Below are 27,048 nucleotides of genomic sequence, written 5' to 3'. Positions count from 1 at the left end.
TCTAAAAAGTTATTATTATTATTATTATTATTATTATTATTATTATTTAATGTGGAAATTGTTTGTGTTGCACTTGAATTAATGTTTAAGACCCAAAAAAAAAAAAATGTAAGACGTTTTGGGCAGGTTTTCCCACAGTACTGCTGATGATGTTGGCGGAAGTGACGTTACGCAGCCGGTGAAACTAGTTTTTCACGTTGGAGAAGTGGTCGATTTTAAACTGTCTCTGTGGCTAACTGTACCTCTTTTTCCCGGGGGAAAAAAAATGGGTGATCCCGTTGCCGAGTACACGTCTCGATGTCAACACCAGGTCAGCTTTGAATAACGCTGTGTGCCATTCGTGCACTGACGTAAGAGGCTGCAAGCAGCTCGTGCTCTGATGACAGTCATGATTCCGGTGTTATGGATCAACTGGTAATCGTGTTAACTGGGAATGTGCGCGTGCGCGTGCACGTGAATAATTTCACTTGGCTTTTCAGCAGATTCGTTCAACGTGAATTGTCAAGGAGCAAAGAAAAGACGTTTTGCACATTTTAAATATGTTGGTATCATGCTACTGGTATCGATGTTTTTCATCGATGTCTGTTCTAATGAATTTGACAGTGTAAGAGCGATTTTAACATGGTTGCCCATGTTAACGTGGGACATTGGTTTGAATGGGAACTGGCGATTACACTTGTCAGAACAGTAAATCGCATGTTTAATTCTTTTCTTTGCAACACTAAAGCATCATATGCTGATATGTGTCAATAATATAGTTTCATTTGCTTTTATTTCTTTATAATGAGCAATGGCTTGATGAACTAATAGTTTGAGTAACTTTCTCCGAAAAATTGAATGAATAATTATATGTGGGACAAATTATGATGTATCTTTAACAGGTATATTGAAAACAGTTTTGTAAATCACATACACAATTTATTATATTGTTTTAAATAAATAAATCAAAATTGCAACTGCATCTAACAGCCAGTAATTACATTAAACTCTTCTGAATATTCTGAGAATGGTTGAATTACTGAGGAAAAAAAAAAAAAAAAGAAAGAAACGTGAACTGCATTTTCTAAAGTTTACAGGCTTTTTAAAATTGTCTAACAATTTTAAGATTTAAGATTGAAAATTTTCAATGGTGCTTTCTCAGAGAACCATTTATTCTTACACATTGGTCAATTTGGCCTTTGTACTTGCTCTCCACAAAAATATTGCACTGTTCTGAAAGATTATCTTTTGGCAGTGTCATGGGTAGTCATAAACATAGGACATTGTCATGCGCAGAACCTTTTTTTTTAATTTATTTTTTATTTTTTTATAAATAAAAGTAATTTAAGAGTATAGGCCTATTGTTGACACATATTGGTGCTTTAGTGTTGCAAATAAAAGACTTCCACATACGATTTACTACACTTACAAATGCAATCGCCCAATGTCCCATGTTAACATGGGCAACCATGTTAAAATCGCTCTTCAACTGTGTCAAATTCATTGGAACAGACACTGATAACACAAAGCAGGTTAATAATGATACCCCCCAAAAAATTGTATGATGTGTAAAACGCCTTTTTTTGGCTCCTTGGCAATTCACATCGAACGAATCTGCTGTAAATGCAAGTAAAATGATTCACGTGCATGCGCACATCCCCAGTTAACATGATCCCCAGTTGATCCATAACACCGGCTTCAAATTTAGCTCAAAACTACAACATACTTGCATACATGGATGGTAACGTACTAGAATGAATCACGACGGTCTGCTGCTGAGCTGCCTAGCTGGACAGCATTGTGGGGCATCAGATGAATAACCAAGAGAGTCTAAAAGATGAAAATACAGAGGATGTGTCTTAATACATAGTGTGCTGCCTACCTAGACTGCATTTGGGGCAACTTTTGGGCAACCAAACAAAGAGCCTGAATATTGTCAACAAAAATGAAAAATATAATGGCAGTGTCTCAAAACCTAGTGAGCTACCTATCTAGACAGCATTTCTGGGGCATCATAGGCATGTGTGGCATTTTTAGGTGAAAAAGTGGAGAGCCCATACAAGCAGGGCAACATGTTTCTGATTAAAATTGTATCACTGTTCGATCTGTCAATAGAGATCTCAAAGATGTCTTTAGACAGCTTGGTAGCTGCTTTCAAACATCTTAAAGAGGAAGACAGCAAATCACATCTCCAGTAAAAGTGAAACAAATGAAATTGTAAAGGGCACGGCCTGGCATTAACAAGTGTCAGTAATACAAGGTTCATGCCATATTTAGCTTACACTTTGGAGTACTTCCTCAAATGACAGCAATAATTAACAACTGAAACAAGCTCTCTGTTGTCAGGTATTTATGACTCTTTTGTCCTTGACCTGCTTGGGATTTTCTGTGGTTTCAACTTGCCATACAGGAAAGGGAAATCAAATTACTCCAAGATGAAATAGAGAGACTGAAAGATCCACAGGAGCTGAACTTCTCATCTTCACAACTGGACGAGTTGAGGGAGGAGAATTCCCGTCTGAAATACCGCCTCAAAATCCTCAAAACAGTGAGTGAATTTGTGACGTAAAACACTTTCTTAAGTGGAATTTAACCTGCAATGATATGTTTTGTGTAATTCATTTAGCTAATGGTTACACTGTTTGAATATCTATGAAAGTAAATCAATCAGTTAAAAGTTTTAACACACCTTCTCATTGTTTATTAGTACTATTTTGCTTTGGGCATTTTCTCAGCCATCTTCATGAGGTGCCACCTGGGATGCTTTTTAAACAGTTTTGAAGGAGTTCCCATGTATGCTAGGTACCTGTTTGCAGCATTCCTTGACTATTCTGAAAAAAAGGGAAAATGCAGGTTGTCTGATTAACTAAATCATATTATTTGAGATCTACACAACAAAGTTATTTTCTAAACTTGTTTTCTTTGCTTTTGATTAATGTAATTCTCTAAAATGTGAACTAGAAGACTAGATTACATTATGTAGGGTGAATTTGAACCAATCAAGTCTGTTCAGTAACATGGGAAAAGAGATTTGTGTGCTTTGCATGGGACTTGATTTGGAGAGTAACATTTTTGACATTAAGTGCTATTTTTTGCATTTTTGAGCAAGGTAAGAAAAGGGGGAGTCTTAATAGTGTTTAATTTGATTATTTTGGGATTTAGAACAGATTCTGATACGCTAGGTTACCATTGTGGTGAAGAATGGAGCTTTTGCTTAGGTTGAGGGAACAGGTACTCAAACACCATGCTGTGTTTTGCTTTACTCAAGGAGCAAATACTTCTTGGCATTTAGCATGCTAATGTATGTTATTGCTAGCCAAAAGTTTACTAAATAATGTGATGCAAACTACTCACCTTTCAGCTAAAGTCACCTTTTCTGAAGCAAATTTGCCCAATTTGTTTGAAATTTTCAACATTTTCTTTATTGAAATCAATTGAAAGGGTTATTTTAAGCTTAAACACTTAAAGCTTTAAATAAAACAAAAAGCTTTAAATACAAAAAACAAAAAAACAGAAAGTATACATCTGGAACACCTGCTATGACTTTTTCCACCTTTGTAACTGTTCATGAGTTTGCATCCCTGTAACTAGTACAAATAACTAATACAAAATATTATGTAAACTGAAAAAATGAATCATGTTAGGGACACATATAAAATCACTTTGAGGCTACCTAATTGGGTCATTTAAAAATAACTTCCATTATGTTGAAAATACATGAACAAATTATGTTTTCTTTCAAAGAACTAATGAGCTAAACCAAGAGCAAAAAATACTGTATGTTGATGTTACTTAACCGATTCATGTGGAACCGATGCACATGATTAAATCAAGTAAATAAAAAAAAATACAAAATTTGAGTGTCCAACCCATTTATTTCAATAAAAAATTTTTTTTGTTTGATAAAAAATGTACTTCATATGTACCCGTAGGCACAATTTATATTTGATTACAAGCTTATTTCAAGCTCTTAAGCAAAAACCGTTAGATCAAAAGTTTAAAGGGATATTTCACCCAAAAATGAAAATTCTCTCATCATTTACTCACCCTCATGCCATCCCAGATGTGTATGATTTTCTGTCTTCTGCTGAACACAAACAAAGATTTTTAGAAGAATATCTCAAATCTGTAGGTCCAAGTGAATGCAAGTGAATGGTGGCCAGAACTTTGAAGCTTCAAAAAGCACGTAAAGGCAACATAAAAGTAATTCATGACTCCAGTAGTTAAATCCATATCTCCATAAGCGCTGTGATAGGTGTGGGTGAGAAACAGATCAATATTTGAGTCCTTTTTTTACTATAAATTTTACCACTTTCACTTTTACTTTCACATTCTTCTTTTGTTTTTGGCGATTTGCATTCTTTGTGCATATCGCCACCTACAGGGCAGTGAGGTGAATTTATAGTAAAAAAGGACTTAAATATATATCTGTTTCTTATCCACACATATCACAACACTTCTGAAGATATGGATTTAACCACTGGAGTATTTTACGCTGCCTTTACGTGCTTTATGGAGCTTTGAAATTTTGGAACCCATTCACCTGCATTATATGAACATACAGTGCTGAGAAAGTCTTCTAAAAATCTTTTTTGTTCAGCAGAATTTTAATGTCTTTTTTTTTTTTTCATTAAAATTAGATAAAACAATTTGGATATGTTTGTGATTTGAAAGACTTTTCTTGAAGGAGCTGTTAGAGCTTTGTTTCCACCTTCTCTCAGAGTTTACAGGAAGAGATGTGCCAAAACAGCAAGACAATGATGAACATCAACCAGCGCTTGCAGCAGATCTTTGGGGACGCCATCGGTACTGCCTTCCCTGATCTGGAGAACCCTCCACTGGCAGTCACTCCCAACCAGCAGGCAAAGTTTGGGGATTACCAGTGTAACAGCGCCATGGCAATGTCTCAGGTCAGTTTCAGTTTAAGGGATAGTTAATCTGAAAGTGAATATTCTGTTATCATATATTTGCCTTTTTATCGTTCCAAACCCATATGACTTTCTGACTACCTTGGAACACAAAAGTAGATGTTTCACAGCGTGTTGATGCTGCTTTTTTTTTTCTTTTCCATACAATGAAAGCATAGAGTGACTGCAGTCTGCCAAGCTCAAAAAAGACAAAAATGCACCATAACAGTACAACAATTCAGCTTGTGCAGTAGCTTATATTCCAAGGCTTCTGAAGCCATATGATAGCTTTGCTTGAGGAACCATCTGAAATTGAAGTAAATCTTCCCATGTACTGTAGCCATGAAGTATTTAGAAGTAAATGGGTAGGGGGCAGCAAGTTAAGAACCCGTTTTCAACTGGTATTGAGATTCGTCTCTGGTAATCCAATCACATGTGGTCAATGCTAAATACAGTTCTAAACAGGGTCTAAAATGTTTTTTGATTGGATCACAGAAACCACATATGTGGCCACATTACGTTTGAGGTGTAAACGCTATCCATCCTGTATGCGTCCTGGCAGCAGTGAAGCACCACCCCTCACCTGCCAATCAACCGCTGCGCTTAAACAAGAGTTTAAACATTGCCGTTTACGAGCAGCTTTAAAAGGAAATAACCATCTGATCGGAAATGTAAAAAAAGAGGATACATACACAATCACGAGAGCTTCACGGATTTTCTTCTGTGTGTCTGATATCAACACAGATGACAAGCACGAACACCAGAAGCTCCTTTAATATGACAATCCACAAAAATGATGGATGATTCTGTTTGGCGTATTGCGTTTGTGCTTAGATTAAATTTCAACCGCATCTGGGAGAAACAGCGTGCCATTTTTTTCACGCTTTCTTTGTCTTTTCTGACTTTGTTGCGCTTTATTATCATGCAGGAACACACTGACATAGTGACTGATGTATGTCATCATGAAACAGAGACCCTCCTCTCCAAATTCAAACACAAGTGGTCACAGGAGACGTATTTAAGTGACCAGGTGTAAAAAGCAATGCGTCTCGCTTGACCACATGTGATCGGATCACCCGAGACGCAACATAATACCAGGTAGAAATGGGGTCTAAGATGCTGAGGCTGTATTGGAAAAAAGTTTACTACAAAATCAATTTTATGTTGTTCCAAACCCAGGTGTTATTTTTGTCTGTGGAACACTAGAGAAATTTTGAAGCACTGTCGTAAGCACTACTTTTATGGTATTTATTTGAGTTTGACACCTGTTAGGAGCTGCATGAAAATTCTGCTTGAAGAGCTGCGTGAACATTCTTAAAAAACTCTCCTTTTTTGTTCAGTGGGGAAAAAAGCAGCATACATGGGACAACATTGGGATGAGTGCATAATAAATAAATGATTCCTTTTACTAGTTGTAAATCTGTAAATGTTTTACTTGTGCAATTTTATGGAATTATTTGTGTGTATGTGGGTTTTTTTAGATGATGAAAGCTAAGGGACAGAAGGTCAGTCCCAGAGAGATTGCAGAAAAGATTGTCCAGAACATTCCTGACAATGAGTTAATCGAGAAGACAGAAATTGCAGGGCCAGGTCTGTTTAGTAAAGAATCACCGAGACCATTTGTTGGACCTTTTTTGCCTAATTGAAAGATTGTTAATTATTTAATTGAGTGCTCTTTTGTTTGCAGGGTTTATCAATGTTCATCTCAAGAAGGTGTTTGTTTCCAAACTCCTCACAAACCTGCTTTTGAATGGAGTGCAGCCACCACCTTTGGAGAAGAAAAAAAACGTAGGAGTTCTTACATAAAAGACTAACACAATGCTGTAAACACAGTAGTATGTTATTAGCCAAACTTCTCCTCACTCTCATTGGTGTTTTCAGGTAATCGTGGACTTCTCTTCACCTAACATTGCTAAAGAGATGCACGTTGGTCACTTGCGGTCCACCATTATTGGAGACAGCATGTGTCGACTTTTTGAGTTTCTGGGTTATGATGTGCTAAGGTTGGTGTTTATTATCTGTGTAGCTCAACAGTAGGATACCAGAAGCAAAAATCCTTTTCAGAATGTACATAGTGAAACTGACTTATAGCAGTAATGTCTAAACCTTTTTGGACAAACCTACCATGAACTTTACCATGAAAGAAAAAAGAAAAGAAAACCTTGTTAAATGGCCAAATTTCTAATGAAGTACTACACTTCCCATAATTCTGAAGCAAAATCAGCCAATCAGTGATTTCCGCTGTTAAGCTTAAATCGTGACAATCTCCACAATAGTGATTTTCCAAGTGAGCTAGTTAAACAGCTAATGTTAGCTTGCTAACAACCTAAATGTAGTTAATATGGCAAGTTGTAGCATTAGTCTAAAATACATTAATGATGGGTTCTATTAAGAAAATACAGTAAACACATACAAGTTAAGTCTTGTTCTTCTGTACTTTTTGTGTACTTTTTTGCTTAAAATCAAAGTCTGTAATAATTCATCTCAGAGCTGGTTAGTTTGGTTCAAGGCTTACAACTTCTCATTGAAACCATTTAAAAAATGCCTAGGGAAAAACTTTGTTTGAACCAAGGCTGGTGAAAGGTATGCAGTCACTGCTGAACTCTACAATGGGCAATAGTTCAGTTAAAATGACATTTTAATGGCATTTATTTTGCCTGCCATTAATCTCTATTAATTGTGTGCTTGAGTGCATTATTAGTTTTTTTGCACTTTTGTCCTATATCTGTCAGGTTGAACCATGTTGGAGACTGGGGGACACAGTTTGGGATGCTCATTGCTCATTTGCAAGACAAGTTCCCAAATTATCTTACTGTTTCCCCACCTATTGGTGACCTTCAGGCTTTCTACAAAGTGAGTATCTTTATATATTCATGCTGAAAATCAGTCTTTATGTGTCACAAAAGCCACCACTGCAGGAATCAGCTTTTTCCAAGTCTTTCCAGTTATTTTGTTAAATATTTCACTTCATTTGATGCTTTTCTTATTGCTTTTGCAAAGTTTCCTATATAGTGATTTTGATATGGGGATATTAATAGGTGAAGTGTCATTTTTTGGGGGGGGGGACGACTATGTTTGGTGACCAATGGGAGACAGGAAAGAGTTCGGTAAACATGTTTAAAAAACTTGAAACGTTTTTAATATTCCGTTTGTCGACTTTATTGGCACAGAAATTACAATTGCTGTATTATTGCTGTGATTCTTATCTATGGTTGTAGTGTGTGTGAGCATAACAAAGGTTTATCTTATCACTCTTGTACTAAATTGTAATGTAGATTTATGTTATGTTATTATACAGTATGTTCTGCCCTAATACAGTGCATTCAGTTGATGTTTTTCAAAACCATTCAGAACACTTTTGTTCTCTTATGTCCATAAGGAGTCTAAAAAGCGGTTTGATGAGGAAGAGGAGTTTAAGAAGAGGGCATACCAATGTGTGGTTAAACTACAGAGCAAAGAGCCAGACTTCATGAAAGGCTGGAACCTCATTTGTGAGGTTTCCAGAAAAGGTATGTGTCATGCCAAGTATGTTATCCTCACTATGTCAAATGTCACCCAGAGATAAAAGGCCCTTTCCCACTGGCAGTACTAAAGCCTGTTTTATTTACTTTCCCTTGGGACTAGTACTTTTTATCGCTTTTGCACCTAAGGAACTATATAGTTCCTCTGAGCTGTTTTGGGGGGATATGTAGCTCCTACTCTGGAGTAGGTACTTTCGGGGCATATAGGGACTGTTGGAGACTGTGGGAGGTGCTGCAGCCTGTTATTGGTCAAAAACCTATGACAAAGGGGGCCTGTGTAGCTCAGTGGTAAAAGACACTGGCTACCACCCCTTGAGCTAGTTCGAATCCCAGGGCGTGCTGAGTGACTCCAGCCAGGTCTCCTAAGCAACCAAATTGGCCCGGTTGCTAGGTAGGGTAGAGTCACATGGGGTAACCTCCTCATGATCGCTATAATGTGGTTCGTTCTCAGTGGGGCGCGTGGTGAGTTGAGCGCAGATGCCACAGTGGATGGCGTGAAGCCTCCACACGCGCTATGTCTCCGTGGCAATGCGCTCAACAAGCCACGTGATAAGGTGCGTGGGTTGTTGGTCTCAGACGTGGAGGCAACTGGGATTCGTCCTCCACCACCCGGATTGAGGCGAATCACTACGCGACCAGGAGGACTTAAAAGTGCACTGGGAATTGGGCATTCCAAACTGGGTGAAAAAAAAAAAAGAAAAAAAAAACCTATGACACTCAAAGCATTGAGAAAGGAGAGGAGTCCACAGCTGCCATAAGTAAACAACTAGCTGCTAGCATGCTACTCAGAGGATTGCACTAATTTTACAATTCCCTTAACAGAAATAAAATAAAACCAACAAAGTATACTAAGAGGATCCTCCGTCGGTGTTGGTGATTTTGGTGTTGTTGGATTGTTGTTGTTTATATTGAATCGCGCGTTCCAACCTTGTCAGAAGAAAAATGGTCGATTCTAGATTACGTCACTATGGTGGTAACTTTTGGCAATGCGAATGCAACAGGGGAAAAGTTTCCTAGGGTGTTCCATTCCTTGTAAGAGTTCTCATCTAGAATGTTACTAAAGGAAATGTAGGTGGGAAAGGGCCTAAAGATTCTTGGAAGTAATGGCTTATAAGGACAGTAGGGGTCAGTATATCATAGTGTTTATGTAGGCAGCTGTTAGAAGATCCTGTATCAGTGGTTCTCTACTGGTTTTGCTTCAGGACCAAGATTTTACATTGGACATCAAGTCGTGACCAAACACAGTAAAAAAAAAAATTTTTTATTTAATATAGTCTGGGTCACATGTTCTTTTATCTTGCATAGTTTTTTTCATGGTTTTCAAGTATAAGGGCAAGGATCAAGTGACATTATTTCTGTTGTTGATGTCAACAACAAAAGATACAGGAGGTTTTCTCAACCTCCTTTTGAAAGTTGATAAGGCTATTTATTAATATAAGCCTATTATATTTATTTAAAATGTATTTACTAATATCAAACAGAACACAATATTACACAGGAGGAAAACATTGTTCATAATTTGTCCATAAGTCTTAAAGGTCAAAACTTGGAAGCCCTTTATGTACTTGCCCTTATATTTATGGACTCCACAAGACCCCTGAAGGTGTCCTGTGGTATCTGGCACCAAGAGATTAGCAGCAGATCCTTCAAGTCCTGTAAGTTGCTAGGTGGAGCCGCTGTGGATTGGACTTGTTGGTCCAGCACTTCCCACAAATGCTCAATTGGATTGAGATCTGGGGAGGCCAGGGTAACACCTTGAACTCTTCATCATGTTTCTCAAACCATTCCCAAACAATGTGTGCAGTGTAGCAGGGTGCATTATCCTGCTGAAAGAGGCCACTGCCATCAGGGAATACCATTGCCACGAAGGGGTGTACCTGGTCTGCAACGATGTTTAGGTAGGTGCCACATGTCAAATTGACATCCATATGAATGGCCAGACCCAGGATTTCCCAGCAGAACATTGCCCAGAGCATCACACTCCCCCCACCGGCTTGTCATCTTCCCACAGTGCATCCTGGTGCCATCACTGGCCGTGTACGTGTGCACCGTTTACCTGGGCAATTCACATGATGTAAAAGAAAACAGGACTCATCGGACCAGGTGACTTTCTTCCACTGATCCAAGGTCCAGTTCCGAAGCTTGCGTGCCCATTGAAGGCGCCTTCGACGGTTGACAGGGGTCATCTGACCAGTCTGCGGCTATGCTGCCCTATACACAGCAGGGTGTGATGCACTATGTTTTGTGACACATTCCTCTCGTAACCATCATTTTATTTTATTTTTTTCTCCCCAATTTGGAATACCCAATTCCCAGTGCGCTCTAGGTCCTCATGGTGGCATAGTGACTCGCCTCAAGCCGGGTGACAGAGGACGAATCTCATTTGCTTCCGTGTCTGAGACAGTCAATCCGCGCATCTTATCACGTGGCTTGTTGAGTGCATTAGCGTGGAGATATAGCGCATGTGGAGGCTTCACGCTATTCTCCGTGGCATCCACGCACAACTCACCAAGTGCCCCACCGAGAGTGAGAATCACATTATAGTGACCACAAGGAGGTTACCCCATGTGACTCTACCCTCCCTAGCAACCGGGCCAATTTGGTTGCTTAGGAGACCTGGCTGGAGTCACTCAGCACACCCTGGATTCGAACTTGCGACTCCAGGGGTGGTAGTCAGCATCTTTACTTGCTGAGCTACCCAGGTCCTCTCCCGTAACCATATTTAAAATTTTCTGTGACTTGTGCCACAGTAGACATTCTGTCGGTTCGGACCAAATGGGATAGCCTTTGTTGCCCTCGTGCATCGATGAGCCTTAGGCACCCAACACCCTGTCGCCGGTTTGTGGTTTGTCCCTCCTCGGACCACTGTTGGTCGGTACTCACCACTGCTGACCAGGAGCATCCCACAAGCCTTGCCGTTTTGGAGATGCTCTGACCCAGTTGTCTGGCCTTTACAATTTGGCCTTTACTCCTGCCCATTTCTCCTGCATTCAACACGTTGCCTATGAGAACTGATTGTTTGCTTACCATCTAATCTACCCAGACCTTGACATGTGGCCTTGTTAGGAGATGATCAACTTTATTCGCTTCACCTGTGAGTGGCCATAATGTTTTGGCTCAGCTGTGCAAAATGCATGGCCTTATAATCACTGGTCAGACTATGGCTCCTCATTATTGTGGTTAGGTCAATGTAGCTAGTTAAAACATTTTTTATAGCATTTGCTATGAAACAGTAGCCTAAACATTTATAATCTTGAACTAAAACTGCCACAATTGTAATAAAAATGAGGTCTAATAGGTTCTACATAAGATATTATTTAATATGGAACTGTACCACAGTTAATGTTACTACTGTAAAATCCTGATAAATTTTAGTAAGGGTGACGATGTCTAATTTGATGTCATGTGTTGCTCTTTTCCTCCTCAATGCTGCAGCGTGTTGGAGCTGTCTACTGTTTGAGAGGTTTGACTTTCTCCAAAGTGCTTTAAACTAGAAAATTCTCAATAGAAATAAAATGGGCCGCATCAGTTTTGTGGTCTGTGCCGCGATATCGAGGTGTGCGTGCTCCCGAGATATAGTATAAACAGACAAACCAGGGGCTGGTTCATGAAAAAGTTCTTAAGAAAATTAAGGATGTTTTTGGGATAAATTATAAGAAGTTCGTATGTATGTTCCTAAGTGCAATTTGTGAAAAATTCTTAAGAGGTTCTTAGATATTTCCTTAAAAACATCTTAATTGTTTTCTTAAGAATAGAATGACAGGCTTTGACATTGTCTGATCTTATTAGCCTGCTCATGAAGTTGCCTTATCTGATAGCCTCAACAAAGTCAGTACTTCAGCACTGGTTAATCGTAACGATAAATATTTAAATATACTTTTTTAAATGGCAAGCACCTTCTGATAAATTTTTTTAAATGTAAAATGCATGAGGTGTGTAAGTTTAATGACAGTACCTGTCATAGTACAATTTACTTGCTGGTAACAATTTGCAACTTTTAGTTTGACATGGAAGAAAAGAAAAGAAACAAAACTTCAGTAGACAAGAGCTGGAGGTTCTCCTTGGGAAGCTTTATAATTAGATTACATTGGAATGTAAGAGGCAGGTATGGAAAAGGGTGTCGGAGGCTGTCTCTGCTGTGACCTACTCCATTAGGGATGTTGATGGGTGAACAAGAAAGTCTCAGCTTTCTAAAGATATAATTATTATATTTCTATGGACTCTAAAAACCATGGAGAGAGTGCTATGCAGCGCTTCCGTTTGAATTTACTAGCATTAACATTAAGAAACTTCATAACATGTATTGTTTGAATTTCGTGATAACATGTACATGGTTTATAATCTGAAAATAAAAATAACATAAAACACAAAACTCAAATTTCTACATAAACAGCCCATTGCGACTTCCGACTCAACATGATAGAACACGTCACATTTGAAACAACCCAATAAATTCATTAAACATATAACCTTTTGGGATTTAAGACAACTCTGAGGTTATCTTAAATTTAAGATGTTATTTACGACGATTTTTTAAGAAAAAAAAGAATTTTTGTTGAGAATTTTAATTCTTAAGTGTTTTCTTAAGAACAATCTTAAGTTTTTTCTGGAATATAAAATATTCCTTTTTTCTTAATAGAGAAAGAAGAAAATGGTAGTTAAGAAGAACTTTCTTTTTAAGAACGTTTCCTGAATCCTGCCCCAGAACTTAATCGCACCGCACAAATGTTTGTTTCAGATGAAAAGCATATTCAGCTCATAAAAAGCACTGAATGTGAGATGAATATCATAAAATTTGCGTCTTGGGCCACTGAAAAATGTACAATGGAGGAAGACCCCTGTCAAGTCCACAAGTCCCTGCTGTCCACGACCCTATTCAAACGTACCTGTGATTTTTGGGTCACAACCTACCAGTAGAGAAACAGTGTTCTGTATTTTACAGCTATGAGACAGTAATATACTCACTGCCCCATGCATCTCACCTCATTCACTCAAAAGCTATAATGACTTATTTAATCTCAGAGGAAATCCAGGGTGAAGCTCTTTTGACAGAGTTGCTGTCCAACTTTAAAAGAATGGTTCACCAAACCAATTTCCTTTAGAGTTCCATTCATCCAAATAAATAAATAAACCATTAACTGATTAGGCAGCTGCCTACTTTTTGGGATGCAACCAAAGCTCATGTAAAACAGCCAATCCTGGCATCCTCCATCGGTGTTGTTGATTTCATTGTTGTTGTTTATATTGAATCACGCGTTCCAACCTTGTCAGAAGAAAAATGGTCGATTCTAGATTACGTCACTATGGTGGTAACTTTTGGCAATGCAAATGCAACAGGGGAAAAGTTTCCTAGGGTGTTCTGTTCCTTGTAAGAGTTCTCATCTAGAATGTTACTAAAGGAAAAGTAGGTGGGAAAGGGTCTAAATATTCTTGGAAGTAATGGCTTATAAGGACAGTAGGGGTCAGTATATCATAGTGTTTATGTAGGCAGCTGTTAGAAGATCCTGTATCAGTGGTTCTCTACTGGTTTTGCTTCAGGACCAAGATTTTACATTGGACATCAAGTCGTGAACAAACACAGTCAAAAAATATGTATTTAATATAGTCTGGGTCAATGGTTCACCAAACAATTCTGTCATTATTTGCTCACCCTCATGTCATTCCAAACCTGTATGCTTTTCTTTCCTGCCAAACACAAAATATGATTTTTTTTTAATTTTTTATTTGTATTTATTTTTTTGGAAGAATCTTAACGCAGCTCTTTCTTTACAACAACAAGTCATAGTGACAAGTCGAGCTCCAAAAAGGACAAAAAACACCAAGGAAGGACCAAAAAAGTAGTCTGCATAATGCTCTCATTGTATTACAAATAATAAATAATAATAATAGTAATCAGTTACGTTGATTAATCTTTTTTTATTTATTTTTTTTATCTGATTGTGAACATTGGGCTAAACACAGGCTTTTGGAAGATTTTGTGAATAAACATACATTTCGATCTGCTCCTCACACATTGTTATCGAATTTCTTCAGAACACTTGGAAAATAGCTCATAAGTCATATGGACTACTTTAATTATACTTTTGTTTGGTGCTTTTGGTGTTTTTTGGTTTTTTTTGTTTGTTTGTTTGCGTCCATTTTTGAGCTTGACAATCGAGGACACTGTGAACTTTTGTACGGAAGAAGCTGCTTAAAGATTTCTACTTTTATGTTTTACAGACAAAATAACAGCATACAGGTTTGGAACGACATGAGGCGAATAAATAATATAAAATAATGACAGATTTCTAAAAAAAAAAAATATACTATGCCTTTAAGAGACGTAATAACCGAGAAAGCACAATTTGTTAATTTGACATTTTTTTTTAATTCTGTAATATTTCAACATTTGTAAGCTGAGACATTTCTCACAGATTTGCTCTCCTCGTCCTTGTACTTCAATGGATATATTTCATGGAGGGAAGAGTGTTTTCATCTAGCTATAGTATATCTAGTTTTAACATTTCATCACTGAAGGGCACAGATGCCCCTGGGCACCACTGACTGACACATCTGTTTCCTGTGTCTCTTCAGTTCAACTTCTTGATGTGACAGCATCTGCCTTTAACACCTTAATCAAAACATGTTTCCTCTACTAAGGCTTGTCTAATGGAGGGCAAGTGGTGTGTTTATTCTTTTTTCTGCTGATGCCGTCCATTCGGCTTGGCTAAACTGGGAAGGTGCTCATTTGATTTGATTTCCCTGTGGTGTGGATGTTTTAATTAAACAGTGTTGTCCGTTCTTGTGTGCTGATGCAGAGTTTCAGAAGGTCTACAACTGCCTGGATATCCGCATTGAGGAACGTGGAGAGTCATACTATCAGGACATGATGACAGCTGTGGTGAAAGAGTTTGAGGAGAAAGGTACGTCTTTGAGTAGGTTGGAGGGCTTTTTCACTTTTAGTTTTAGTTAGTTTTATATTGTCTGCTGTCGTCCTCTATTTTTAATAATATTACATGAATATGATAGATTATTTGTCATTGTCTGCATGCTTTTGTTGTACACTAAAAAAACATAATGCCAGGACCTTCACTTAAAACAAGTGCATAGTTTAAAGACAAGACAAGAAAATGAAATAAAATCAAAACTGACCCTTATTTGCGTTGTTAATAAATATCCCTGGCCATATTGTACATGATTTGTGTTATTTTAAATAAAATTAAGACGTATATAATCACAATCTTTAATTAAAGTGAAATTAATTTCTCTGCCTCTGAAACAAGTGTTCTGATGATGTAATAATAAAAAATAATAATACAATGTTTTTAATATTAAATATTAATATAATATTAAAATAATGTTTTCAGTAATACCATAGCCTAACACCTAAGATCCGATAAAAACCCTTCATTATGTCCAGATGAATATTTAGTTTCACTTGGAAATGCATCACAAATATGGAAGTTGAATTGTGTAATTTAAAGTGTGCACCTCTAGCCTCACTAAACAGAATTGCAAAAAGAATCAGTGTTTTCAGTAATGTTTCCCAAACACTCCACCCATCTTTCTTTAGTTAAACCCTCACCTTTAAATGTGTAATGTGAATGTTTTGTAGCTTTTCAAAGCAATGCATATGTGTCCAGTAGGGGGCAGTGTTGCTTTAGGATTAATCTAAAAAATCACTGCCACTTGCTCTACCATTTTCCCTGGTCTTTTCTCCTCTGACGTCCCCCTCAAATCCTCTGTCTCCAATCAGGCCTGGTGGAGCTGGACGAGGGCAGAAAGATAGTTTTTGCTCCGGGCCAGTCTGTTCCCCTGACGATTGTTAAATCAGATGGAGGCTACACTTATGATACCTCCGATCTGGCTGCCATCCGAAATCGGCTGTTTGATGAGAAAGCTGACATCATCATCTATGTGACTGACAGTGGCCAGGTGTGTCGGTGTAGGTCTAGATATATGGGTATATAGCAGAAAGTGTTTATGAAATCTTAAGCAGACTCCACAGCATAAACCTTCCTCTAGTTAGCTGATTATAATGAGGACACCATGCACACTCATTCAGCAGGGATCAAGGGCACTGGGTGAGATCACAAACACACACCAGAATTTAAACATCTGTATGTTAATAAAGATGTTAATGTCCTCAAATATTAATGCGGTGAAGGTCAAGAACACAACCTGTCAGTGCCTCTATCAAAACGAATAGTTTTGAATTTTGTTCTGTTTAGAGAATAAGACGAATATTTTCCTGGGCTAACTTTGTTTTAAAGACCCCATGAAATCAAAATCAAAGTTTTATGGTTTTAGACCACGTGTGTTTGCTTTGAAGCCATCTATATCCTGGTGTACTCAAACACAGATGCGTTTTTATGTATGAGTTATGAGATGCGAGTAATATAACTCGCGCGCGTGTGTGTGTGTGTGTGTTCGGTGCGTTGACTGCCCTGTTATGGCAGGCAATGCACTTCCAGATGATCTTTGCTGCTGCTCAGATGATCGGCTGGTATGACTCCAAGGTCACACGTGTAGAACATGCAGGTTTCGGCGTGGTGCTTGGAGAGGACAAGTGAGTTTATCAGTATATAGGCACCATTATCATATTTTCACCAGGGTGGCCCAATTATTCCATTGATAGCTCACTTACCTTGTGGTTGTTTGTGAATTAAGAGTGTTGTTTCTTTATTTCCATTCCAGGAAGAAATTTAAGACTCGTTCAGGGGACACGGTTCGACTAATGGACCTTCTAGAGGAAGGTCTAAAAAGATCCATGGACAAACTGAAGGAGAAGGAGAGAGATAAGGTGAGCTCCTCAAACAGAGATGAAACAAAGTGCCTTCTCCTTCTCACCTTGAAAACCTCTGTCTACATTGAGTCCTTCAGCACAGCTAATAAAAGATCAAGGGATCTCAAATGAGACCAGATGTGCTAATGAGAATTACTTCCTATATTACCCATGACTCCTTTGTGCACAGAAATGAAAAGTATCAAATAAACTTTGCCTTGCTTGCATGATTGATATCTGACAAACAGCATAGAGAGTGTCTTACAGTAAAGTAATTTGAGGAAGCAATCTTGTTCCAGACTCAAGTAAGCAAAGTAAATGTTTAGACGTTTAGATCCTGAAATGTCCTTCCTGTCCTTTATTCCTGGAAAAATTAGGGGATCATGTACAATTTCTATGTTTTTTGGAGATTTAAGTATATGACAGATGTATCAAGTATAAAAAGGGTGCTTTTAATTTAAGTGAAACTGACCTGTGTATTTTGAAAAGTGTCTTGTTTGTAAGGAATATTGAAAGTTACACACTGCATTAAACTAGGCAGAAAAGTTAGCAGGCGTGTAATCGTGTAATTAATCTTTGAGCATAATCAGTTAGAACCAGTGATGTAGGACAGTGCCAACACGGATTTGTTGAAGATTTTTATCTTGTTAAAGCACTCTGCACCACTCCTTATCTCTTCATACTCCTGTTATAGCCTTGCGGCGAAAGGTCTGGCCTGGTAACCAAAAGATAGTAATTCCAAAACCTACATAGGGTGATCACCATTTTCACTTCGTGTGTGTTGCAGGTGCTGACCCCAGAAGAGCTGGTGAAAGCTCAGCGTGCCGTGGCCTTCGGTTGCATTAAATATGCAGACCTTTCAAAAAACCGCATCAATGACTACGTCTTTTCCTTTGACAAGATGCTTGATGATAGGGGAAACACAGCAGCCTACCTCCTCTATGCCTTCACCCGCATCAGGTGAGTCCTCAAGGGGATTTATATCTTCACATGTATTAGATAAACTCTTCTGGGGGAATTTTCACTGCATCAGGTAAGCCCTGCTTTGGTGTTCATATTTTACTCCACATCAAATGAGCCCTGCTAGGCAATTATATTATCACCCACATCATTTTAAGCCCCTCTGGGGATTGATAGATTACACGCATGCAAGGCCGGGCCAGAAAGGTGGCACAGAAATATAGAAAAATTAGCTTTGCCACCCCAACTCGAACCCCGCTCGCATCCTGGAGACTGTGCGCAACGGCTTAACCCATCCGTGTCGTGCATGGTCCATAATAACGTTCCACCCTAGAGTTTGATATCTTCACCTGCTTCAGTTGAAACCCTCTGGGGATTAATATCTTCACCTGCTTAGTTAAGCCCTGTTGGGGATTGATATTTTCACCTGCTTCAGTTGAGACCCTCTGGGGATATACAGTTTAAGTCAGAAGTTTACATGCTTGAAGTCATTAAAACACATTTTTTAACCACTCCACAGATTTAATATTAGCAAACTATAGTTTTGGCAAGTCGTTTAGGACATCTACTTTGTGCATGACACGAGTAATTTTTCCAACAGTTGTTTAAAGACAGATTGTTTCACTTTTAATTGACTATTTCACAATTCCAGTGTGTCAGAAGTTTACATACATTAAGTTAACTGTGCCTTTAAGCAGCTTGGAAAATTCCAGAAAATTATGTCAAGCCTTTAGACAGTTAGCTTCTGATAGGAGTTGTACTGAATTGGAGGTGTGCCTGTAGATGTATTTTAAGGCCTACCTTCAAACTCAGTGTCTCTTTGCTTGACATCATGGGAAAATCAAAAGCCAAGACCTCAGAAAAAAAATGGTGGACCTCTACAAGTCTGGTTCATCCTTGGGAGCAATTTCCAAACACCTGAAGGTACTACGTTCTTCTGTACAAACAATAGTATGCAAGTATAAACACCATGGGACCCCGCAGCCATCATACCGCTCAGGGAGGAGACACATTCGGTCTCCTAGAGATGAACGTAGTTTGGTGCGAAAAGTGCAAATCAATCCCAGAACAACAGCAAAGGACCTTGTGAAGATGTTGGAGGAAACAGGTAGACAAGTATCTATATCCACAGTAAAACGAGTCCTATATCAACATAACCTGAAAGGCTGCTCATCAAGGAAGAAGCCACTGCTCCAAAACTGCCATAAAAAAGCCAGACAACAGTTTGCAAGTGCACATGGGGACAAAGATCTTACTTTTTGGAGAAATTTCCTCTGGTCTGATGAAACAAAAATGGAACTGTTTGGCCATGATGACCATCGTTATGTTTGGAGGAAAAAGGGTGAGGCTTGCAAGCTGAAAACACCATTCCAACCGTGAAGCATGGGGGTGGCAGCATCATGTTGTGGGGTTGCTTTGCTGCAGGAGGGACTGGTGCACTTCACAGAATAGATTGCATCATAAGGAAGGAAAATTATGTGGATATATTAAAGCAACATCTCAAGACATCAGCCAGGAAGTTAAAGCTCCGTCGCAAATGAGTCTTCCAAATGGACAATGACCCCAATCATACATCCAAAGTTGTGGCAAAATGGTTTAAGGACAACAAAGTCAAGGTATTGGAGTGGCCATCACAAAGCCCTGACCTCAGTCCGATAGAAAATGTATGGGCAGAACTGAAAAAGTGTGTGCGAGCAAGGAGGCCAACAAACCTGACTCAGTTACACCAGTTCTGTCTGGAGGAATGTGCCAAAATTCCAGCAACTTATTGTGAGAAGCTTGTGGAAGGCTACCCAAAACGTTTGACCCAAGTTAAACAATTTAAAGGCAATGCTACCAAATACTAACAAAGTTTATGTAAACATCTGACTCACTGGGAATGTGATGAAAGAAATAAAAGCTGAAATAAATAATTCTCTCTACTATTATTCTGACATTTCACATTCCTAAAATAAAGTAGTGATCCTAACTGTCCTAAGACAGGGAAAGTTTTCTACGATCAAATGTCAGGAATTGTGAAAAACTGAGTTTAAATGTATTTGGCTAAGGTGTATGTAAACTTCTTACTTCAACTGTTTATCCTGACCTGCTTCAGTTGAGCCATGCTGGGGATTGATCTATTCCCCTACTTCTGGTGAGTGCCTATGGGGATTGATATCTTCACCTGCTTCAGTTGAGCCCTGCTAGGGATTGATCTATTCCCCTGATTCAGGTGAGCAACTGTGGGGATAGATACCATATCTTCATCTGTTTAAGGTGAGGCCCTTTGGGGATTGATATCTTCACCTGCTTAAATTGAGACCTTCTGGGGATTGATATCTCCACCTGCTTCAGTTTAGACCTTCTGGGGATTGATATCTTCACCTGCTTCAGTTGAGACCTTCTGGGGATTGATATCTTCACCTGCTTCAGTTGAGACCTTCTGGGGATTGATATCTTCTCCTGCTTCTGTTGAGACCTTCTGGGGATTGATATCTTCTCCTGCTTCTGTTGAGCCCTGCTGGCAATTGTTATCTTCACCTCCTTCAGTTAAGCTCTGCTTGGAATTGATATTTTACCTGCTTCAGGTGAACCCCTCTGGGGATTATTATCTTTACCTGTTGCAGGTGAGCCATCTCTAGTGTTCTCCACTTCAAAGAAGTTCCAATCATAACACAGTGGACGTGTATATTGAAATCTTAAAGGGGACAGCACAGAAAACTAAGCGTTTCAGACAGAGGTTCAGAGATGGGAAAAAGGGTGGGAAAAGGTAAATGAATACTATATTATGACTATTTTTGTGCAAAAACCTTTACTAACATCATAAGTGAACCTCAAGGAAAATAAGTAAACAAACAATTCATTACATGACCCCTTTAATATCTCCAACTGCTTCAGGTGAGCCCTGCTGGGGATTGATACCTTCATTTGTATCAGGGCTTGATATCTTTACCAGTATCAGATAAACCCTTCTGGGTATTGCTATTTTTACCTGCGTTAGGTGAGACCTGCTGGGGATTGATATGTTTTGGTGGATGTAGTGCTGAAAATGGAGGCAAAATGAAAATAGCTCACCAACACTGCTGAATGGAACCCATTCAGTTGATCACTTGGGCAGTTTTTAAGCATGCTGCTGTGTGGAATTTGTGTGTGTGTGGGGGACTCAGCGGCTTTGTGTATTTGTGTGCACATCAGTGAATGCATGCATCTGCTGTGTTCTCAGTGTGTTTGGTTTTCCGGCTGAAGTTTGTGTGTGTTTGTGAGATCTGCTTCTCTCCTGGCCAGAGTAGATGCTCAGCACAAGTTGTCTCTTATTCTGACTCTTTTTCACCTTGTGTTCTCTCAGTGTTTGCTCTTCTTTCTCAGTAGGGCTGTTGACCTGATTTTAGGAGCTTAGGGAATCACAGTGCCTCTGGTCTCGTGCCTCATTCTTTTGGAAAGCCTGTTGTTGTTTTTTTAATTGGGATTTTGAAGTTGGTAACAGAACCATATTTAGGGGGAAGTCAAGATGGGGATGACAGCCAATGAAGGAGCAGTAGCCAAAAAAAATAATAATTTGCAATGGAAACAACTGGTGGGATTTCAACATGCATCCAAATACAGTATGCATCCAATAGAACCGGATCCTCAATCTCTCTGCAAGCAAATTTATGTGACTTGTGTGAATTTATGTAAACTGTCACAGGAGTCAAATGTCACTTCTCTCCTACTCCTCTTTTGCTTTGTGCACTTTCAGTATAAATGCAAATCTTCTGAAGCAATACAAAAGCTTTGTATGAGGATGATTAATCATGATTAATAAAATATGATTTCAGATCTGATTCATACTTTGCGCACCAAGACGCACCATAAAATGTTTTATGTTCATGGCATCAAACACCATTGGTCTTGTAACAAACGTGACATGCTGATGTTTGAATATGCGGATGCATAAATGAGATTCCATATGTATTACGACACACTTTCTTCTTGATTTTCCTCCAGGTCTATAGCTAGACTGGCTAATATCCAAGAGCCCACCCTACGTAAAGCAGCCGAGACCACAGAAGTTTTACTGGATCATGAAAAGGAGTGGAAACTGGGTAAGTGTATCCTGCGCTTCCCAGAGATTCTGCAGAAGATCACAGACGACCTGCTTCTTCACACGCTCTGCGACTACCTTTATGAGCTGGCCACCACCTTCACCGAGTTCTATGACAGCTGCTACTGCGTGGAGAAGGACCGGCAGACAGGTGGGTTCATCGCAGGAACACTATCCAGGGGTAATTAGTGTCTACAGTGAGCAGGGTCTATATTCTCCCAGTTACATGATCACTCACAGTGACAAGTGAAAATTGGTAAAGCTGGTCAAACAATTTCACCTTTATACCGTGAAAGTAAAACATGCTCAGAGCCAAAACCGTTGTGTTAGTTCACCCAATAATTAAAATTCTGTCATCATTTACTCATCCTCATTCTTTTAAAAATGTATGTGAATGGCATGTCCTATGGGTTTGCATCAACATGCGGGTGAGTAAATGATAACAGAATTGTCATTTTTGGGGTTTTGGCTGTGAAATAAACTCATGTACATGGAGTATGTGGTCTTTGCTCCTTACCAAAAAAGTGCTTGGAATAGATTTAGGCCAAAATTGTTGAAGGTTATTTTTCACATAGTGGTGGGCAAGTGCTAACCAACAACACTTTTGTTAATTTAAACTGGAAGAGCTAATCCACGACAATATCTGTTAGCTGTTTTTCCCATCTGATACTCCTTAATAAGAAATAGTTATTAAGGCACTGATGAAGCCACATTCTCTTAAATTAAACAGCTTCTTTAGTCTTTTAATATAGACTAATGAAGTTGAGATTGAAAATACTCTTCTGCTTATGTGGCTTTTGGGTTTTATTTCATAGTTCTCATTTTCTTGTAACAGGCACATTAAGGTATTTTAATATGTTTATGTGGTAGATTGTAGAGCCTTTGGATTTAATGCATGGCCTTTAACCACCAAGATGTGTGGCAAAACATCCTTGATTTGATTGAACTTAACCTGCTTCTTTGAACATGATAATTTTGACCAATGTCTCTTCTGCATGATTCTTCTTAGGGGAAGTGGTCAAAGTCAACATGTGGCGGATTCTCCTCTGTGAAGCCACAGCAGCTGTGATGGCCAAAAGCTTTGACATTCTGGGTATCAATCCAGTTCAGAGGATGTAAACTGGTCAATGCCTCCCTCCTCTGAACATTGATGTTTTGGAAAAAGGTCTCATACCTTTTTCCAAAACATCAGTGTCCCAGTGGATTTTTATGGTATACCAAATAAAACTCATAGGACTGTCCATAAAAAAGTTTTGGCTTCCTGTTAAAGTTTTGGCTTCCTCATAAATGTCAGACTAGCCATCTGGACCTTGACAAACATCCAAATAATCAGTCAAAGCTAAAATACCAATCTCCAAGGCTACATTAGAGCTATCCACTTCTGGAGCGTCCAGCAATTGGTGTGCTTGGTTTGACCCTTTTTTCTATAATAACTTTATTGCCAGGCAACAGGAATGAGCTCACTTATCTTTGGTTTATGACCTTTACTCATTTAGTTTTTGGTTGTATTATTTCACAATATGCATAAAACATTGTTCTCCTTTGAATTAATTTCTTAATGTGTTTTTTATTCACTGGTGTATTGCTGTATCCACATTGCCTTTAGCCAGAGGCTTTCAGTGAATTATTCAATTTGAGATAAAGTAACATTTCATTTAAGGTTTTTAATAGAGTTCAGTGTTTTTCTTGCTCTTGCCATCAAGATTAACTGAATTGGGGGTGATAAATGCAGCGTCAATGCCTGATAATCTGTATGAAGATTAAGTGGAATTATTTAATTCACTTACTGCGTCACTGGTTATTTACTCATTGGATGTGCTGCAACCTGGATTTTCTTGATAATTTTAGGTCTTAGAACTAAATTATAGATCTGAACACTTAATTACTTGGTTGAGTCTAGGTGAATCCATTAGTTTGTTCTAACCTATTTTATGACAATCAGCCAAGTTTTTAAAAATGTAATATGGGCTTTCAACAAAAAAAGAAGGCCACCTGTACTAAATGGGTTTAATGTTTTTCAACTCATAACGCAAAATTTTTATTTTCAGCTCAACGTTGCCCATTACTGAAAATTTGTATTTTTTATAATGCTGTTTTTGAAAATGTGATCTCAAAAACATATTACAGAGATGACTACCATATACCATTTTTTGGGGGAAATTAAAGGCCCTTTCACTTGACTTGCGTCAGTGTTACCCAATGCATTGAATTCTAAGTGAAGCATTAGCTACAGCATGCCCCCAGTGTTGCATTTTACAGTGTTCAACTTACTAACTAAATATAACTGTGCCCCAATTTGTTTCTTTTCAAAACAGCAGTGATTAACGGAAATGTTAAAAGACATGTGCAGTGTTTGTCTTTTCAGTAACGATTTTAACTTCGCACCCACGTTTGGTGTGCTTTTCCTGTTACTTGTAATTGTAACATTTGTATGTCATGTTAATAAAATAAGTAAAGTTACTATTGTAAGATATAAAGTTGCAATTGCAAGATATAAAGTCGGAATTGCAAGAAATGTAATTGTGAGATATCAAGTTTCAATTATGTGAAATAAAGGCACAATTACGAGAAATACAGTTGCAATTGCGAGATAAAGTCACTATTGCAAGATATAAAGTGAGTTGCAATTGCGAGATGTAAAGTTGCAATTATGAGAAATAAAGTAGATATTGCGAGATACGTCGCAGTTCTGAAAACTTTTTGTTATTGCGAGATATCAACTAACAGTTATAAGATACAAAGTCGCTATTGCGAGAAGTAGTCGTTGCAATTGCGAGATATACAGTAAATTATGGGAAATAAAGTTGTAATTGCGAGATACAAAGTCGCTATTGCGAGATATAAAGTTGCAGTTATGAGTAATAGCATTGCTATTGCGAGATAAAAAGTCGCTATTGCGAGATGTAAGGCCACAATAATGAGATACAAAAAGACATTTCTCACAAATACAATTGCGAGGAAGTCACGACTAACAATTGTGAGATATAAAGTCAGAACTACTTTTTTTTTTATTCTGTTGTGGGATCAAGGGAATCATTAGGACTTTTTAACTCAGATTCATGTTTTCACTCTACTTTGTACACTTTCTTGCTACCTAGCAGCCTCATACAGTACAAACGGCCCTCATACAATCAGCCTTCTGTGACACTATAATGCTTTTCAGCTGCAAAGCTTTCATATGGAGGTCAAAGCTGTGCATTATGGCTGCATTGAGTGGTGCGTTGAAGTGATGACTTGTGTCACGTGAAAAAGGTTTTTGAAAGCTTTAAACAAATACATCTACTGCCATAGATGAATTGCTAAAGAAGAAAAGGCATTTCACTCAGTCTAGAGCAGCTAATTACAATGTGCTATAGATTATTATACATGAGTGAAAACAACATCTTTAATAATTTAAGATCCTTCATTCTCTTTTTACTACAACAAGGACTGCTTGTAATTTGATATACTTTTACCGTTGAATCTGAAAATGATAAGACCAATGATGTTAAAGAGATAGATCACCAACAATTTAAATTCAACAATCAGTTACTCACCCTGATGTTGTTTCTAACCTGTTTAACTTTTTTTTCTGTGGAATACAAAAGAATATAGAAAGTCATATTCAACATGATGGTGTAAATGGTGACAGATTTTTCATTTTTGGGTGAACTTCCCCTTTAACTTCATCGATCATCTCATTTTCAGATTCAACATTGAATGTAGTTTGTCAGTTTATTTTAAATTCATTTTCTTAGTTGGTATGCATGAAAAAATGAATAATCTCAAGCCAAGTTGTGTTATTACTTTCATGATATATTTAAATAAAATCTGTTACATACATACAGTATCAACAAACCATCACAACAAATTAAGTTATATTAGACCTTGCTATAATAAAGTTGACCTTCATAAAATAGTATATTTAAGTTGCCTTTTATGAAATCAAATACATGGCGTTCCTTTTTTGATCATGTAGTCCAAAACTGTATGATAGTAAAATGCTAAATAATAAGAAATTACAGTTGTAGCATTTGGGTCTGACAGCACAGAGCTTTGTAATGTGCTATGTCACATAATTCCTCTGATGGAGGCACTTAGCTTGATCAGAGAATCATTTTAACAATATAAAATAAATTAAAACAAATGTGGCAGCTTCCAACCAAATAAAATTAAAAAAAAATCATGACTGCTTGAATCAATGTCACATTCGCTACTATACATGAGAATTGTCTCTCAAAGCTAATCGTGTCTCCGTGTGTCCCTATGTCTTGAAGTATGTTTGAAATAATGCAATAGTGTGATACAACAGTGATTCAGGGGCCAAGTCTTCAGAGAGCTGGATTTCAAATCGTGTCCACCAGTCCTTCTTTTAATTCTTAAAAACAGTGAGAGTTGAGTGTCGGAGTCAACCACTGCTATGCATTAGCCCATGAAACAGTCCTTTAAATAGGATGAGACATTTCATTACTCTGACACTCTCCCTTGTCTGTCTTGATAATGCCAAGTGCACCAGCTCTCCTGGTACACCTCATCACACTGTTGTTGTTCCTTGTCTCCAGGCTGAATGGTCTTTGCATTAAAATGGTCCCGTAACTCTCCACGGTACTGAGATTCTGGAACAACTTAGAAGATTTCTCTTCATAATCTTGCAGCTCTGGAGCTCACTCACTTCATTTACAGTATGTGCTCCCTTATTCTGAGCTGACAGATACCTCAGGGATTATAAAGCTGTCCAGGGTTTGACAAATTATTCTTTGGAGCCCTTACTGTGCTTTTGAGTCTTTTGTTTTGGGTCTAAAGGAGTCCTTCATGGCCATCAACACAGATGAAACTAGGTGTCCTCCTACTTTATGGTGCCATTCTGGAGATCGGCCT

At 38.3% G+C, this 27,048-nt stretch overlaps 2 protein-coding genes across 4 annotated transcripts in view; one reads left to right on the top strand and one right to left on the bottom strand.

Moving 5' to 3' along the window:
• The first annotated feature begins 171 nt into the window (after positions 1–171).
• On the top strand, positions 172–26,356 carry LOC127429008 (arginine--tRNA ligase, cytoplasmic-like). The gene is made up of 15 exons (XM_051677731.1): positions 172–310; positions 2,390–2,527; positions 4,701–4,889; positions 6,368–6,476; positions 6,574–6,674; positions 6,768–6,889; positions 7,619–7,739; positions 8,266–8,395; positions 15,205–15,309; positions 16,143–16,321; positions 16,846–16,955; positions 17,084–17,189; positions 17,959–18,131; positions 22,095–22,342; positions 23,201–26,356. The coding sequence occupies exons 1-15, from the start codon at positions 266–268 to the stop codon at positions 23,308–23,310; spliced, it is 1,986 nt and encodes a 661-aa protein (XP_051533691.1). The 5' UTR covers positions 172–265; the 3' UTR covers positions 23,311–26,356.
• Positions 25,966–27,048, bottom strand: part of LOC127429005 (rho GTPase-activating protein 7-like) — a 104,521-nt gene continuing 103,438 nt past the window's right edge. For all 3 annotated transcript variants that reach the window (XM_051677722.1, XM_051677723.1, XM_051677724.1), the window contains one exon: positions 25,966–27,048. In XM_051677722.1, coding sequence (XP_051533682.1) covers positions 26,937–27,048 — 112 coding nt within the window. In that variant the 3' untranslated portion in view covers positions 25,966–26,936.

The sequence above is a fragment of the Myxocyprinus asiaticus genome, chromosome 38 (assembly GCF_019703515.2).
Source record: "Myxocyprinus asiaticus isolate MX2 ecotype Aquarium Trade chromosome 38, UBuf_Myxa_2, whole genome shotgun sequence".
NCBI lineage: Eukaryota > Metazoa > Chordata > Actinopteri > Cypriniformes > Catostomidae > Myxocyprinus > Myxocyprinus asiaticus.
Note: the sequence above shows the minus strand (reverse complement) of the source record. Positions and strands in the feature narration are given on the sequence as shown.

Excerpts from the sequence above, each read along its gene's own strand:
- LOC127429008 (XM_051677731.1), top strand. The coding sequence starts at position 266 with ATGGGTGATCCCGTTGCCGAGTACACGTCTCGATGTCAACACCAG. Across the intron at positions 4,890-6,367 it reads GCGCCATGGCAATGTCTCAG|ATGATGAAAGCTAAGGGACA; the intron begins GTCAGTTTCAGT and ends GGGTTTTTTTAG. Across the intron at positions 16,956-17,083 it reads GTGGTGCTTGGAGAGGACAA|GAAGAAATTTAAGACTCGTT; the intron begins GTGAGTTTATCA and ends TTTCCATTCCAG.